General features: G+C 36.6%; 1 protein-coding gene across 1 annotated transcript in view; it reads right to left on the reverse strand.

Annotated features, from left to right (window-relative positions):
• CRB1 (crumbs 1, cell polarity complex component) overlaps window positions 1–19100 on the reverse strand; it is a 150788-nt gene that overhangs the window by 77386 nt on the left and 54302 nt on the right. Inside the window, exons 3-5 of the mRNA XM_025397744.1 lie at window positions 13994–14189; window positions 10953–11092; window positions 4490–4672 (exon numbers count right to left, since the gene is read on the reverse strand). Of these exons, the coding sequence (XP_025253529.1) occupies window positions 4490–4672; window positions 10953–11092; window positions 13994–14189 (519 nt within the window). The remainder of the gene's footprint in view (window positions 1–4489; window positions 4673–10952; window positions 11093–13993; window positions 14190–19100) is intronic.

Raw genomic sequence — 19100 nt, forward strand, 5'->3', positions numbered from 1 at the left:
GAAATCCACAAATCACCAAAAACAGGTATTCTCAATAGTCTTGTAACAATACTGAAATTAAATCTGCAATTCAAAAGATCCAGAAAACGGAATCTCCAGGATCAGCTGATTTCCCTGAAGATGTCTACCACATATTTAAAGAATAATTAACATCAATTTTACATACTCTCTTCCAGAAAATAGAAAATGAAGAAACATTTCCCAACTTATTTTATGAGGTCAATATTACCCTGATCATAAAACCAAAGACAGTGTAAGAAAAAAAAAAAAAAAAGAAAACAGAGAGAAAGAAAACTATAGATCAATAACTTTCATGAACTTAGAAGCAAAAAAGTCTTACAAAATATTAGCAAACTGAAAAAAAATACACCAAATGGGATTTACTTCAGATATGCAAGTCACATTCAGTATTTGAAAATGAACCAGTGCAATCTACCACATCAACAGGCTAAATAAGAAACTTACATGATAAATCAATTGCAGAAAAAGTGTCTGACCAAAGGCAATACCCATTTATGATTAAAAACTCTTAGCAAGTTAGGAGTAGAGAGGAACTACTTCAACTTGAAAAAGAGCATTTATAAAAATTCTATGGAGATCATAGTTAATCGTAAAAGACTGAATGAATGCTTTCCCTCTAAAATGGTGAATGAAGCAAGATGTCTGCTCTCACAACTCATACTCAACATCGCAAAATAAGTAGCATGTGTATTGTAAAGGAAGAAATAACACCATTCCTCTTTGCAGATGGCATAATTGTCCATGCAGACAATGTCCCGGAATCTACAAAAAGAATATTCCTAGATCTTATCGATGAGTTAAACAAAGTCTCACTATACACAATCAACAACCAAGAAACAATCATATTTTTATGTTCTAGCTCTCTAGCAAGTGGCATCTGTTGCTTATTACCAGGAGTAACAGTCTGGACACGTTTGGCCACTGCATTTTGGTATTGGAGTCACCAAGGAAAACACAACACAGTCAAGTACTACATGGAACAATGTTTTACTCACATAAAGAAGAGACAGAGCAAGGTCAGCTATGTAGTTGGCGTCAGTCCCCATAAATAGAAGGGCCTCCTTGCAGCAGATGCGGGGCAGTTGGCAGCATGTAACCCTCTCATGCTGCAGCAGAAGAACCTTTTGCCCTCCCCGCAGAAGAAAGTTATAGCAGTGGGGCTGGCTAGGTGCCATATGATACATATGTTTAAGCAGAACAAGGGAGTACATATTGAGTCTGAAACAGGGAAAGATATTCCCACACAAGGTGATAACTCCAGCATGGGCTGCGAGGACGCTTTATCTCTTGGGAAGGAAGTGTTCTGGGCCCAAGGCCCATTCTTACGTGGCTGAGTAGGGGTTTGAAAGACCACATGCACAATACTGCCTTTCCCAACACTAACAGTGAATATGTAGAAAGTGAATTAAAAACAGAATACTATCTACATTATCCCTCAAGTATATACTATATACTTAGGTATAATCTCACAAAAAATGCCCAGGGTCTCTATGTGGAAAATTACTCAACAGCTAAAAAAATAATAACAACTAGGAAATAGGCAAAAAACATGGGGAGACATTTTCCTGAAAAAGACAAACGGATGTCAAACAAGCATATATAAGGTGTTCAACATCACTAGGCATGAGGTAAATGCAAATTAAAACCACAGGGAGATATCATTGCACACCTATCAAAATGACTACTAAAAAAATGTGATAACATTAAATGCTGGTGAGAATGCAAAGAAATTGGATCACTCGTACATTGCTGGTGGGAATGCAAAATGGTACAGACATACTGGAAAACAGTGTGGCAGTTTCTTAGAAAACTAAGCATGAAACTATCATAGGAACCAGCAATTTTACTCCTGGGCATTTACTTTAGAGAACTGAATACTTATATTCACACAAAAGCCTGTACAACAATGTTTCTAGCAGCTTTATTCATAATAGCTGAAAACTGAAACAATCTAGATGCCCTTCAATGGCTGAATGGTTAAAAGAAAAAAACAAAAAACGTTTGATACATACATACCATCGAATTTTACTTAGCAATGAAAAGGAACAAACTATTGATACACAACCTCGATAAATCTCCAAAGAATGATGCTGAGTGAAAAAAAAAAAAACTCCTATTCTAAAACTTTATGCACTGCATGATTCCATTTATATAACATTCTTGGCATGACAAAATCATACAAGTGCAGAACAGATTAGTATTTGCCAGGGATAAGGGATGAGGAGGCAGGGAAGGAGAGAGGGGGAATCCTTGTGATGACAATTGTTCTGTATGTGGACTTTGTCAATGTCAATATCCAAGTCTGATACTGACCTATAGTTTTGCAACATGGTACTATTGAGAAAATTAGGTAAAGTATACATGGGCCTCCCTGTATTTCTTAAAACTGCACATAAATATACTATTACCATTTAAAAAGCTATTTTAAAATGAAATGTAGAAAAACATATGTAGACATAAAAATATGTGACATAGTAGGCAGGAAGATAAACTTAGAATCAGAAGATCTAGGTTTGTATCCCCAGTGTACCAGCTCTAGCTATTGTGTCAAATTGGTTATCTGTTTGCAAACTTATTTTCTCTTTATTTTAGATACACAGAAAGACTAGATTTTCTAGTCTTTTCTGCAGTTAAATGTAGTTATATGATTAAATTTGACCAATAAAATGTTGGTAAAAGAGATATTCATTACTTGTAGTGGTTGGTCTATAAAACCTGCAGGTGTCATCCTCCATTTTCTTTCCTTCTCCAGTGGCTTGCTGCAGAGGAGCACAGCAAATTTAGAAGTAACATTTTGAAGCGAGGAAGAAAGCATAGAGGAGCCTGTGACCCTGAATCGCTATTTGTAGGACAACTGATCTTGGGAACCCAGTTTTGGAATTCACATGAGTGAAACATAAACCATTTCATTAAGCCACAGAGATTTGGGGCAGCCAGGACATCTTAACTCATATAGTCATTCCTGGCAGCTCTTCAGAAATCAAGCCCAACACTTTTTTCTGGAACATTCTACTGCCTCTCCTGTTTAGATCTGCAGATTCAAGGGGTCACCCATTTCCTTTTATTTGATGAGGCAATATTAGCAATTTCCTTTGGCTTTGACAGAATCACCCCTTTATGACCCTAAAACCAATATTTTAAAAATAGTTTATAATGCTTCACCTTATTCCAAGAAAAATATAAAGTAGCTGATGAAAATGCATACACTAGACCAAAATCAAATAATTTAGAAACAAATTGTTGAAAAGGGGCAATAGTAAGAAACAGAAACAGGAAACTTAAATATCCCCAGAGGTGAGGTAAATACACAAATATATTTCAGAAAGACCTGTATGTTTGCAGATCTCATATTTATTTCTAGCAGCTTACATAATTGGGAAATATGATATATTACAAGATTTGTTTTATGCATTTAATCAGTTTAGTCATATCAAGATTTATTTGGATGCATTTTCAAAACTAGGGTAGGAAGTATGCATGATAGAATTTGTTCAGGGTAAATACCACTTTGCTGATTGACACCTGAGGGAATTTTTTCCTGTATGTTCTCCTTGAAAGGTCAGTGAATAAGGAAGTAAACATTTTCTTTATCGACCGTGCAGCAAATACTGCCACAAATCAAAGATCATTAAACTTCAAAACTGAAACATTGAAAGAGAGTCCTAACTGTAAATAGACCACCGCCTTCTTTTCTTATTTCTCATGTACTTTTCTGAGAAATCCTGAACAACAACTGAAATATTTTCCAGAGGCATCACTTAATCTATTGAGAAAGAAACATGATAGAAATCTAGATTGTAATTAGTTTTCTCAGTGGTATCAATGCAATTGGGGGTAAATTGCTAGCCATTAAAGAATTGGAGACTGCCTCAAAAATTCTGAAAATTTTCAGAACGGGAAGGAGACACATACAAAACTCTTCAATGGAAAACAGACATGCAAATTTCCTCTGGGTTTTAGGTAAGAAAGTTGTAAAACAAAACAAAAAAAAAAAAAAAAAGAGAGAGAGAGTAATTTAAATTTGATATATAGAATGACTTCAGCTATAGAATCATTGAGGAAGATTACTGGAGACTAGGTCATTTTTCCCAGTGTAAATATAAGCACAGTAAGTTTTTTAGCAAATTTGAATAACATAAAATTTAACATCATTATCAAATTTGATAGCATAAATATTTCAACATTTTCTGTGTATAAAGAACTTGAGATGCACTCCAATTCCCAGTATAACATATAAAAATGTCACCCCTTTCATACCTCTTTTATCCCTGTTTTTAATATTTCTCTCGTGATTTGAGGAATTCTGACACGTGAAACAAGATACTTTTCATGCCCACAAGGGGGACCCTTTGCACCATAGCAACGGAGTTTACACAGCACAGATCCTGCTAATACCCCAGTTGGTTAAATCCATGGTCTGCCATAAAATGTCAGAAAGTCAAGTCATATCCCATCTCCTTGGCCTCACCTGTGAATCCAGGCTGACAGATACAGACATAACCTGAGGCTTCATGGTAGCTGAAAGTAGAAGGCAGTCCAGTGATGTGTCCATATTGTTTCTCTGAGGAGAGCTCCACACATTCCCCATCAGACTGGCAGGGGTTACTATTGCATTCATTGATATCGATCTCACACTGGGCACCTGTGTATCCTGTAGGATAAAAATTCAGAGAAGCTGCTAAGTCAAAGGTGTTGAATCATAGAGCATCTGCCTGAAAGGAGGCTGACTGCTATACTGGCATTGATTTAACAAGTTGATGTGCCTGCCCTCAAGGAGTTGGTAAGGGGAATCTGATAAGATTAGGCTTATGTGGAAACAAGTACTAGTAGCAGTAAAATCACTTAAAAAATTTTGACCAAAAAATCTTAAAGAAAAATTTGATTAATAAGACCTGAAATAAAATGGGATGTCAGGATAACCTGGATTTAACCTGAACATTTTAATGAAAGGCTCCAATTTTTCAAATATTCTTCATTTGTGAAATTGTATTTTAAAATATTTCAAGAGAATAGCTGAAAAGTCAGCAAATATCCCCAAAACCAAACTAAATTCTCTTAAAACTCAAAGTAAATGTAAATCCTTATTTCCTAACACTCAATGAAACAGAATAAGAGGTTGTTTTAAATTTGCATGGACTTAGCTGGATTATTTTATTAGGACCAGGAATAAGAACAGTAAAACAGAAATGATTTGTCACTTTATAGATAATTAAAATATTAAATATCAATGAAAGTTCTCTACTTGAACTTTTTCTTTGCTTTTACAAATATGGGCAACTGTAAGAACATATACAGTTGTAGTGTATCTAAATGTTTTAACATAAACGGAATCATATTATATGCATTCTTCTTTTTTTTTTTTTTTTTGAGACGGAGTCTCGCTCTGTCGCCCAGGCTGGAGGGCAGTGGCCGGATCTCAGCTCACTGCAAGCTCCGCCTCCCGGGTTTACGGCATTCTCCTGCCTCAGCCTCCCGAGTAGCTGGGTCTACAGGCGTCCGCCACCTCGCCCGGCTAAATTTTTTTTTTTTGTATTTTTAGTAGAGACGAGGTTTCACCGTGTTAGCCAGGATGATCTCGATCTCCTGACCTCATGATCCGCCGGTCTCGGCCTCCCAAAGTGCTGGGATTACAGGCTTGAGCCACCACGCCCGGCCTATATGCATTCTTTAGCAACTTGCTTTATTCACTCCCTTGCACAGTCTACCAGTGTTAGTAATATAAATCTAACTCGTAATTTTTAACCACTGCCAAGTATTTCAGAATATAGATGTGTCATGCCTTAACCACTGTCTTACAGTTTAACCTTTGTTTTATGTACATTTTTGCTATTGCACTGTTGCAATGAATATCATTATACATGGCTGTTTGTCTAAGTGTTTGAGTATAACCCTAGAGTTTATGCCTAGAGGTGGAATTTCTGGGTCATAATTTATGTACATTTTTAATTTTAATAAAAACTGCCAAACATCTCTAATTTAGTTGTACCACTTGCACAACCAGCAGTGGATGATTGTGAATGTGGCTCCAAATGTTTGCCAATGTTTTCTATCACCAAATACAAAAATTTTCACCAGTTGGTTGGATAGAATATAGTATCTCACTGTTATTTTGGTTTACATTTTCCCAGTTAATATTGAGCTGAACATTTTTTTTTTTTTTTTTTTTACCATTTCATTTTTTTCCTGTTTTTTCATTAGGCTGCTTTTCATATTGATTTATAAGAGTATATACATATTGTGTATAGCGCAAGCCCCAAAATGTAAATTTAGTGGGATGCAAATATAACACTGATGGTCGACAGGATAACATCAACTGTTTTGTAACATGGTAAGAGAAAAGTATAAAGTTTTTTAAAATTTATATTTATTGATTGATATATTTTTAAGACGGATTCTCACTGTATTGTCCAGGGCGGAGGGCACTGGTGTGATCTTGGCTCACTGCAGCCTCCGCCTGCCGGGTTCAAGTGATTCTCCTGCTTCAGCCTCCCAAGTAGCTGGGATTACAGGCGCGTGCCACCAAGCCCGGCTAATTTTTGCATGTTTAGTAGAGAGACGAGGTTTCACCATGTTGGCCAGGCTGGTCTTCCTGACTTCAGGTGATCCACCTGCCTCTGCCTCCCAAAGTGCTAGGATTACAGGCGTGAGCCACTGCGCCAGTCCTGATGTTTTTAAAGAAACACAATTCAACTTCACAGTCGCCTAAGGACCTTTGCAATATCATTTAACTCTGCTGAGAAATGTTTTGGAAACAGAATTTACATTCGAGAATTATAAAACTTGTAAACTAAATCATAGTATGTCTTGTCTTTAAATTCATTCAACAACTTCCCCTTTCACATAGAATGGAATTCAACATCCTTAATACAACTTTAAAAACTCCCTGCATTCCCACAGTCTTTGTGATGTTTTTCTCTCTTCTAGAAAACTGTCCTTCAAGTGTTTACTTGGCTAACTCTTACTCAGTTTTCAGACGTCATCTTGTATTACTTTCTCAGAATAACTTTCCATCATGGACAGAGATAAATAAGATTCCCTTATTTTCTCTCGTGCCACCCAACTCTTTTCTTTCATTGCTCCTTTCATAATTTTAAATTATATATTTATTTGTGTGTATGGTTTCCTCCCTCAGCAGGCTGTGTGCTTCACAAAACAGAGACTGTGTTCATTTTATTTACCACTCCAATACTGAGCAATATGTAAGTGGTAGACCTTCAGTCACTAGTACTACTCAAAGATTGAAAATAACAATTTAGATTATAATCCTAGTTTAACACATAAACCAGGGAATTGACTATTAAAAGCAAATAATGAGATTATAATATGATTGCTCATTTTGTATTAATAATTTTAATAAACACCTAAATGAGATCATATGTTAAATCATAACCACAACATAAATTCTGCAGCTCAACAGTGTAATACATTTTTTACAAAAAGACCCTTGGGGCCTTTCTCAACAATCTGAAGAAGAAACTTAGAGTCAAAAAGTTCTAAAAAAAAAAAAAAAGGAAACTAAAAGAACATGTCAGATCTAGACCCAACAATCCTTTATATTGACCACCCCAACAAAGACCATTCAGAGTCTCTTAAACTTGAATGTCTACTTGTTGAATACTATTATTTCATACTTAAGGTTCTTCAAATACATTAAATAACAGTTTCTACAATAAGTTTTTATTAATTGGTATTTGTTGTGCCACAGTGGACTTATTGAAGAAAGGCTGGACTATTTTCAATTTCCTTCTCATTCTGACTCGAGACGCACATAAACCAGGTTAGGGAGGAATTTAGAATCATCATAAATCCTTTTTTTGCTTTTCCGGCTCATGCATTATCTCATTCCAATCGTGAACATTAGGAAGGTTCTGATTTATAGTCTTGCCAGTCCTGTCCCCACCCCTGAGGCTCTGTGGGGATTTTATTTGCTGCTCTCTTTAACCATGTATATAAATAGACTCCTTCAGTCAAGACTATATTCAATAGTTTTAACAAGCTTTTCTATAAAACTCTGAACAAAGAAACAATATGATACTGAGTCACATCCCCGGGGTTCTTATATTATGTTTGTTTGTTAACAATTTCAATCACATCTGGGCATCAGGAAATCTTTTAAGCTAAGCATTTAAGGTGACTGACACTTCTTGTAATTATTAATTACTTCTGAAATGAGGACCCTAGGCAATTATAGCAGTGGATTCTCGCCATTGTGTTCTGTGGCAGTGGAGTCATGATCTGAAGAAACGGTCTCCTTTTCTAGAGTAGTTTGTAGTGTTAACTTTTATCTTTGTATACAACAGCAAGATAGGTTGCAAAGGTATTCAGGATATTCTATCTAGGCAATATTACCATCCGTGCAGTAATCCAGGGCAGAAATCCAGAGGCAAAACTGTCCTAAACCTGTGCCCTTTTCTTACTCCCCACATCATTTCCACCTCCTATGTGACTCTCAGGGCTATCCCCCCACCCTTCAACCACTATTCTGTTAGTTCTAGCAAACAGACTTATCTCTTCAAACTACTGAAGAATCTTCTCCCTAGATTTCCCTGCCTTTAGTTTTATTTTCTTCTATCATCTGCCACGAAGCCAGGGAACTCTTTTGAAATTAACAAAGCAGATTTTGTTACTTCTCTGTCCCATAGTTGGCAGCGCAGATACGCAGCTTTGTGATCTGGCTTCAGTCCAGCTCCCCGGTTCCATTTCTCTACCTCCAGCCCTACACAGTGCAGCATTTTTGCAATCACTCAAAGTTCCACAATTGGACATGCTCTTTGCTTTTTTTTCTCTTTTTTTCTCCTTTTTTTTTTTTTTTTTTTTTTTTTTTTTTTTTTTTTAGACGAAGTCTCACTCTGTCGCCCTCAAGTGCAGGCTGGAGTGCAGTGACACTATCTTGGCTCACCGCAACCTCCTCCGCCTCCCAGGTTCAAGCGATTCTCCTGCCTTAGCCCCCTGAGTAGCTGGGACTACAGGTGTGCACCACCACACCCGGCTAATTTTTTTCCCTTCTTTTTGTACTTTTCGTAGAGATGGGGTTTCACCATGTTGACCAGGCTGGACTCAAACTCCTGATCTCAAGTGATCTGCCTGCTTCGGCCTCCCAAAGTACTGGCATTACAGGTGTGAGCCAAAGCGCCCAGCCAGATGTGCTCTTTTCTGCATGTGCCTGCCACCTTTCTTGCTTCTTTCTTTCTTCTTCTCCTTCTGTTCTTCATTTCTTAAATAAGTAATGGACTACACAACTTTCTAATTTTGATATTCATTTAACTTTTATTTAGTGCTTACTATGCTCCAGGATAAGCCAGGAGTTTTATATACATTACTGGATTTATCTCTGAAACAACTCTATCCTGTGGATATTATAAATTAGGAAACTGAGGCTCAGAGCAGTAATTTGTCCAAAGTCACACAGCTACTGAGTACATTTATGGAACTTGCTCAGCCATCTTTAGCTTATCTAAAATGGTGCCTCTTTGAGCAAGCTATCCCTGTACTTTTCTATTCATTTTTACAGAATTTATTATAGCCACTTATTGTACCAAAAATTGTACTATATACGTTTTGACATATGTCTCCCTACTAGGATTTAGGCTCCTTGGAGGAAGGCACGGTACCTTTTTTATTCCCAGATCACTATTGTTTTAGCCACTGAAATTCATGTGGCTTAAATGCTTGAATCCATGAATGAATGGAACATGTACTAGTTGGGTTTCTTGAGGTAGATGTTCTTAACTGCCTGACCATTACAAACTCCCGCCCTCATACATAATTTCCACCTCGTGGTATAGAACTTGCAACATAGTTGCCCTTTCTTGAGTGCTTAATATGTGCCAGACTCTATTTTTATAATTTTACTTTTCATAATAATACTACAAGTAAAATATTTTTATCCCTCTTTTGCAGATGAGGAACTTAAAGATTGAGAGGAACACTTATTCTATGTTTTATTCTATTTTTATTTTTTTAAGCTTTTAAACTTTTTACTAAAAATTAAAACCCAAACACACACCATAGTCTAGACCTACATGGAGTCAGGATCATCAATATCACTGTCTTCCACCTCCACATCTTGTCCCACTGAAATATCTTCAGCAGCAATAACACACATGGAGCTGTCATCTCCTATGATAACAGTGCCTTCTTTCGGAATACTTCCTGAGGGACCGCCACAATCCCATGGATAGTGAGTGATGCTACAATGTTACGACAGCCATGACATCACTCGGTAGTAGGACTTGTTCAGCTCCATTGTAATCTTACAGGACCACGGTTGTATATGCAGTCCATCATTGACCAAAATGTTGTTATGTAATGCAAAGCTGTATGTCAGGCAGTTTGTTTCCCAAAATAAGCATCAATATTTGCCTGTGGCCTGTAATGTAACACAAATGTTACGTACTGTTTTCTATTGATTCTTTTATCATCTCTACACTCAAGTCTAATTATCCTCTATATGTGAACTTTAGTTATGGTTTATAGATAATTAACTTTTTATTGTATTAACAAATATAACTGGTTACATTACAAATGCCTAAGAGAGTAAAAGTTCCTAATAGTTTAACATTATTTCATTGGTTTCTATATATTCCTGCCATATAAAAGAATATCTTGGAAAAAAAGACAGCATCTTCCAGTGAATTTTTATCCATGAAGATCATGCTGAATTTCATCTTTTCATTGATTTTCTTCCCCTCTGTTCCCCTAGAGGGTTATGATCATTGGGCAACTTGGTAACCTACTTTAGACAATATTTAGTATAGTGGTAAATATGTTTGAGCACTGAAGAATAAAACTAAATTAAACAATAATAGCTAGAAGAAATAATTGACTTAAAACATTTAACGAAAGTAATTTTTCGTTTCATTTGCTATAAGCGATATGTTTCTATTCTAAACAAATGAAAAATAATTGGTGGAAGGTATTTTGTCACTTACCAGGCCAGCAGTGACAAGTGTAATTGTCAACACTGTCCTCACATGTAGCATTATTATGACAAGGTTTTGACCAACAAAGAGGCATCAGGGTTTCACAGTGTGTCCCTGTGAATCCACTACCCGTGCAGTTACAGCTATATCTGGAAAGTAATGAAATTTTCATGTCAACTCTTGGTCATATTGAGATAAGATATCTTTATACTGTTTCTTCATCTGTCCATCAACCCAAGACCCATGGCATAGTCTTACTACCTCAAAAACTCTGGGGAATTATCTATACAGGACTGAATGCATGATTATTTACTTATTAATGTCTTATTATCTTTTAAAAAATCTAGCTTCATGCTAATTTTTTAAAAGTACAGCTTCATGCAAATCATGACTATTCAGTTTCTCATTCATAAACTGAATATAGTACCTATGTTACAAGGTTATTGTGACAATTATGTATGTGCATAAAGAATAGACACATATCTGAAGGTACTAAATATAAAGAATCCCATGTATCTGAAGGTACTAAATATGTTGCTACTAAATAGCACTTAATAAAATTGTTAACATGTTTTAAGGTAGTAGAGAATGACTTATACCATCATGGCACTCTGTTATACAGAGAGCCCATTAATAAGGTCTCATATGAAAAATGAAAACATAAATTATGAAAAACTCAGGAAAAGCCTTCATTAAATGAATTGTGACTTATGATGTTCTCTTATTTTTAGATTGCAAGAATATTTAAACCTTACTATTTCTAATTATTCACGGATTCACTGGAATTATCAAATAGCCCCAAAATACACATCTAATGAAGAAAGTTGTTGATTTTATTAAGAGGAGATGTTAATTTAGGTGAGGGTCTCCTCAAGGATTTAGTATTAGAAAAAATGGATCTGCACACTCAGCTTAGGCAAAATGAGGATCTTGGGAAAAGAATATCTATGAATTTATAAGGCACATAGAGTCCTCTTCGCTATGGCTGTGTGTGTTTTTATCACCAACCAAATATTATAAGTGACTATAATCTTCATATGTGTTGTTTGAAATCTATTTACTATTCCATTTGTTCAATTAAAAATACCTACTAAAAATCTAGTATAGGTAAAACATTAGTAACAAGAACCCTGTGGTCAAAGGGCTTGGCTGGCTGACTAATGGACCTCAGTTCATGGAATTAGAAGCTCCATTTGCATAATTCCTTTGGTCTTCAAGAAGTTCTTTCCCCCCCCCACCCCCCGTATACCTCATAGCAAACATTTTAAATTTTTGTGGGAAAACAAAGTCAGGTTGTATTGGATCGATCTTATGACTATCATCTCAAAATTTAGGCAATAAGAGATAATGGCACAATAGGGAAACTATTCATGGCATATTCAAGAGAGGGAATAAAAGATAGCAAAGTTTTAGCCTTGTTTTGTTTACATTTCCAAAGGAATCAAAATGTTGTGTCATTTCTGTCCTGATGCTTTCTGGAAACAGTGGAGTAGGGAGGGGTGAGCCTCCTTTTCCTCTGGAAGTCTTGTGTGGAAATTTCCATTGTGACCTGTCTGTCTCTGTGTTGGCCAGTTACCTGTCTCCAGGAATGTAGATTTACGCCCCTAGAGCATTATTGGGGTACAACTAAAAGTCAAAGACAAGACATGGAATGTAATTAAAAGTTATATTTTATATTTTAAAAAGAATATACAACCACATTGTTCTATTTAAAATTTGAGGGCCAGGCACGGTGACTCAAGCCTGTAATCCCAACACTTTGGGAGGCCGAGGTGGGTGGATCACCTGTGGTCAGGAGTTCGAGACCAGTCTCGCCAACATGGTGAAACCCCATCTCTACTAAAAGTACAAAAATTAGCCAGGCATGGTGGCGGGCATATGGAATACCAGCTACTCGGGAGGCTGAGGCAGGAGAATTGCTTGAACCGGGAGGCAGAGGTTGCAGTGAACCAAGATCACACCACTGCACTTCAGCCTGGGTGACAGAGCAAGAAAAAAAAAAGTCTATTATTTTGATTATTTTGTTGCAAATTTTTGAAGCATATGTGCCTTTTATTGCTCTTCTTTTAACTCTGATTCACTTTGAAATTAGATTTGGGATAAATCATGTCTTATTTACTAAATAAAGAAAAACTGGATTCTGGTCCTCCTTTTGCAAAGAATTAATTCTGTGAACTTGTGGGCGTCTTCTCATTTCCCTAAACTTTAGATTCCTTATTGTAATATGGAAACATTAATACTCATCTTGCCTTCCACTGAGCTGTTGAAGGATCAAACAAGATAATTTTAAGTGCTAATCTTTTAAAAAATTGTTATGCATTTGATAACTCAGTATCATGGCTTAAACAAGTGTTAGAAAGTTTTTCAGTGTTGTGGCTTAAATAAGTATTAGAAAGTTCTTTTAAAAATGTTTTATATGAGCGCAATTACTGTTACACACATTTATTATATTCATCATATTGAGAGGTAATTTATTGCTGTTCTATTTTGCCTGAAAGCCAATGATAGACTTCAGTTTGAAGCAGAATCACATGGCTATTTCTCACCATTATGCTTTTTCAAAAATATTCACCCAATTCCCTGAACACGTGGAAATTAATTCAAGATATAAGTAATTAGATATCACTGCCCTTTCCAACATGGTCATGGTTTGTATAACATTTTTAAAGGATTTATTGTTGTCATCTGATTTATATCCTTGACATACAGATACAACCTTATATACATATATATAATAATCTATAGTTTTGTTTTTGCACCTTTCCTATCTACAACAGGTTTATTTCATGCAATTGAAAAATTGGCAATTTTCCATAGGATAAGCAGTTCTAAACTATTACAAGAATTACTTGTAAAATCTTCCCTCTTGAGACAGATGGTCTCCAAGAATACCCTTTTTAGTGAAATCTGAATGTTTTCATTAGTTAAAGTATAAAGTTACCCCCCAAATTTTAAGCCGAGAATGTGAGAGCTCTAAATTCACCAGAGTGGTAAAATAGTTCTTGGTCAGGGAGTTCTAAGGCAATCACCCAACGCCAGAGAAAATGTACCTGTTTTCTCCATCCACACACAGCCCTCCATGGAGACACGGTTGACTGGCACACTCATCAATGTTGAGTTCACAATGATCCCCTAGGAATCCAGGGGCACAGTCGCAGAAATAGGCCCCCAGAGCATCCTGACAAGTTGCACCATTTAAACAAGGCTGGGACCAACATTCATCAATTTCCAATTCACAGTTTATACCTTTTTAAAAAGTCAGCACAGAAAAAACAGAAAAAGTTTTAGCAAAGTGTTCACAATTCAGCAATTTGACAATGCTTTGTTTACCAGAGCACTTGTCAAATGTTCTGTTACCCAAAATAATTTCCCCCTTAATTATAATTGATATTAACTTTTGGTGTGCTTGTGGGAAGTTGCACAAGGCAGAGCAGCTGTTACAAAGAATTATTGCATACAACAGCTTGTGGTGTTTAGTCAGTGAAAACAAATAAGTCATTTTTAGAACAAAGTTTATTGTTAACTGCACTTCTGTTGGAAGCCTAAAAGTGGCTGGTCGATGTTTTTCTATTATTTTTAAACACTTAATTTAGTAAAGCAGCAGAGAGAACAGTGGGTAAGAGCTCAGACTCCAAAGCCAGACAGTTGGGTCGGGATCCTGGCACAGCCACTTATTAGCTGTATAACCTTGGGCAAGTTTCTCAGCCTTTCCATGTTTCAGCTTCCTCACGTTAAAAAGACAATAGTGGTAATTATCTCATAAGACTCTTAGTATAATTAAATGTGTTCAAAAGTACTTATAACAGTACCTGATACATACTATTTGCTAGAGAAAAAACACTTTTTTCGGCAAAAAAAATCTATTGTACTAATATAATGTGCAACTATTGATCTAAGTGCTCATTTTGCATAGACATTTTTATCTTAATTTTTCTTTTTGTAAAATACTGCCTTTAAATACAAAAATTGGTGACTTAATGTAATTAATGGCATCATTAGAAGCTGTTAACACTTCATTTTAAGGTAATGTTATATTAAAACAAACTGTACTTATCCTCCCAAAATTAGTAGGTAAGTATTATTTGCTAAACAAAATAAGTTTATGATTTTTACCGGTTGTAGCAGTATTTAAATAACAACCTATTTTATTAAATGTCAAAACAGTATTTGATATACAATAATCACATTTGCATACAGGTTTTAAAAGACACAAAAGGAGGAATATCCATACTTACCCATCTTTGTTTCTGTGTTTCTAATCCCAAATAATAAATTATATATTAAAATTATATTAAAAGATTTTCAAATAGCTTAGAAGTTAGTAGTAGTTTGATTTGTACCCATTTTTCTTGACAGAAAATGCAGCAGGATATTCTAACACCATCTATTATTTACAACTGTTACGAGATTCAACAAATACCCAACTTAAAAGAGAAGCCAGCATATTAAATTTGATTGTTTTTTGAAAAATAAAAAACTTAAACATTAAATTTATGTCCATAAAAATGGAAACTTTTGCAATAGCACTTGTTTCCAGGTAAATGGTTTGCTCTTTAAGGCTTAGCTATTTCTTATGCAGTCTGTGAATGAGATTTTCCATGGCTGTTTTACTTGGCATAACCAAGGTCCTGGAAAAGTGGAAAGAACATACATTTTTTAGATAGACCATCCACGACTGAGCTCTGCTCTGTCACTACTAACAACGAGGCTGGATACAGTAAATGCTACATCAATGGTAGGTATTACTATAGCGTGTTTGTCATTTCCTGCATTCCATCTTTAATTCTTCAGGGTAGGTAGAATAAAAAATGTATGAAAAGTGACAGGAAGCAAGGACAACTCTAAAAGAGAATTTAGAATAACCATAAACTCACTTATCAATAAATATAAATGACATTACTGGGAGTATAAACTATAGAGACTGGAAAAATTTGGGGCAGCCAGCATGTCAAATGCCATTAAAAAAGATCAACAATTAAAGTAGAAAAAGCCACAGAGCTATAGTAAATAGTTAAAATTAGGTAATAAATATTTGAAGTGGATTAATAGCCTTACAGCGAGAGGAGAAGAAGGTAGAAAATGGGGCTTTCCAGTACTGGAAAGTTGAAGGTCAAAAACTAGAAGGTTTAGAGAGCAATGACAGACACATCCCTGAGATGCTTCTCATGAAGTCTGTGATTGTTGGGGAGATGTCAAGATAGAGAAGGAGTGACAGCGTATGGGCATGGAGAGACCAGGTGACAGAGGTCCTGCCAAAAGTTCAATAGAAGCAAGGAAATGAGAAGCCTCAGGATGTGGTGATAATTTTGGTTGTAAAGCAGGTTTGAATGACGCTAGAGTCTAACTTGAAATTGGATCAATGTATGACTGCAGTGGATTAAAGATGAAGGTGATTGAGAATAAGAAGCTCACGAAATTCCAAAAGCATGGTCCATACAATTCCATAATGGCTTCTAACTGCATTTGAGTAAAGTGAAAACTTATTTTAACCTTTTTAATATTTGTTTTATTTCCTATTAAAATTCTGCCATCACTCTAAGTGCTAGTCATATGTCATACCAGACTCTTTGCTTTTCCTCAAACCTACCATATACCTCTACCACTCCAAGTTTTTGTACACACTGATCTCTCTCTGCAATGCTTTTTCCCCCTTGTCCACCCAATGAAGGCATCCTTTTAAAACTTAAGTTAACTGTCCCACCAGTGGACTCATAGGAACAGTGGTTTCAGCAAGAAAGCCAGCCTTCCTTCTTGTCCTTGAGAATCATGGAGATAAGAACTCTTTAAAGAGGATTGTGTGGAAAGTGGTTTCATAGAATAAATGCCAAGTTTCAGCAAAAGCCATGGGATTAAAGGTGCATTGGGAAAGATAAAAATGTTCGGTTTATCTATTTGTAGTTGAGAAGAGACTATAGGTAGAGAAACAGGTGATCACTCTAACAGAAGTCAGAAAGATTTTGCCCTGTGACATTTCACATAAGCGAATGTAGGTATACATTAGCAATCTGTACCTCCAGACCAGATCACCCTTCTTTTGTTTTTGTTGTTGTTGTTGTTGTTTGTTTGTTTTTTTTTCTGAGACGGATTCTCATTTGTCTCACTTTGTCACCAGTGGTGCTATCTTGGTTCACTGCAACCTCTGCCTCCCAGGTTCAAGCAATTCTCATGCCTCAGCCTTCCAGGTAAATGGGACTACAGGCACATGCCACCATGCTCAGCTAATTTTTGTATTTTTAGTAGAGACGGGGTTTCACCATGTTGGTCAGGCTGGTCTCAAACTCCTGACCTCAAGTGATCCACCTGCCTCAGCCTCCCAAAGTGCTGGGATTACAGGCATGAGCCACTGTGTCTGGCCCAGATCATCCTTCTGATACTGTCTGTAGAATGTCTTCTTCAGTTATCTCACAGGCATTGATATGTTGGCTGTGTCCCCACCCAAATTTCATCTTGAATTCCCAGGTATTGTGGCAGGGGCCTGGTGAGAGGTAATTGAATCATGGGGGCGGGTCTTTCCTTTGTTGTTCTTGTGATAGTGAATAAGTCTCACAAGATCTGATGGTTTTGTAAGGGAGAGTTGCCCTACACAAGCTCTCTCTTTGCCTGCTGCCATCCATGTAAGACAGGACTTGCTCCTCCTTACCTCCTGCCATGATTGTGAGACCTCCCAAGCCATGTGGAACTGTGAGTTAACTAAATCATTTTCCTGTATAAATCACCCAATCTTGGGTATGTCTTGATTAGCAGAGTGAAAAATGGACAATACAGTCATCATTCCCCAATTCCAAATAATGATAACCTTCCTCTCCCCACTCATGCTGATCTGCTCCACCCCCATCCCTGCCAAAACTCTCCTCTCAGTGAATGGTATTATCATCCAGGTCACCCAAGCCATAGTTCTAGGAGTTACCATCTTATTTGCTACTATTCCCCATATCTTAATTAGTCATCAAATCTCATCATTTCTCTCTTAGAAATGGATCTAAGGTGCCATCCTTATGGCTGTGGCCTTAAGTCAACCCTCATCATGTCTCATCTGCTCATACTACTACTAACTTCTCTTTTCGTACTCACTCTCTAGATTTCTATAGAAATGTGATCACTATAAAGTACAAGTATGATTGTACCATTGTCTGCTTAAATTTTTGACATCACCCTCTCTCTATCTGCCAGTCTCTGAAGTAAAGCACAATTGCCTTGTAATGCAGTAGAAGCTTCTAAAAGATGTAGATGCTACTGGTGCTACCCACTGCAGTGTGCTCACAGCTCCACTGTATCTCAACACCCTAGGCTGCATATAGGGGTTTTCCTTAATTGTAGGCCCCACTCCTTACTCCCTCCTTCCCCAGGCTAGCTCCAATTACTTCCCAAATATCCAGTTCGTGTATCCCATGATTCTGGAAACTATACTTACTTATATTTGCCTCTAATGCTGCTCCACTGTGCTCTCAAAAGTCCCCTTAATATAAATGTCTATATATATTGTCCTCAATTGCTTATTTTTCTATTTTATCTACAAAATTGTGAGCTCCTTGAGGTCAGGGTCTTTGACCTTTAACACCAGTATCTGTGGCATTTAGCACATATTCTTGAATATAAAAAAATGCTCAATAAATGTTGAATGCATGAGTAATCAAGTCACAGCTATGGAATAATCAACCACCTCTACAGGAAGGCAAACTGTATGCCAATACAGAGCTTCTCAGTGCTTCTACAAGCCTGGGCCATAAATCAAAAGTCCAAAAGTCAAATTTGTGTCTTTGGCAAATGTTTAAAACATATTATGGTTTCGGAATGATTGTGCCCCAAACTTCTGATCAGTATTTAGAGACTTTGCACTCCAATTGGCATCTTTCGGCATTCAGAGATCCTTGTTAACATTCTGTGCCACAAGATAATGCACATTATATTTTATCAGGATGGAACAGGTCTTGACTCTGACGCTGTCCTCATCATTCTTTACAGTGGGCAGGGAGCACACCATGCAAACAGCAAGTCGTTGATAAGCCATTCTGAATGCCTTTCTCATTATCTGCAGAGTTCACGCTTTGGAAATAATTGTAGTCTGTCTTCAGACTATCATCTTAAATTTCAGATTCCATTCAATGTATTTGATGCCTAACAGGTGTCTATGCACCATATTTTTCTTTTGAATGAGAA

The sequence above is a fragment of the Theropithecus gelada genome, chromosome 1, assembly GCF_003255815.1.
Source record: "Theropithecus gelada isolate Dixy chromosome 1, Tgel_1.0, whole genome shotgun sequence".
NCBI classification, from domain to species: Eukaryota; Metazoa; Chordata; class Mammalia; order Primates; family Cercopithecidae; genus Theropithecus; species Theropithecus gelada.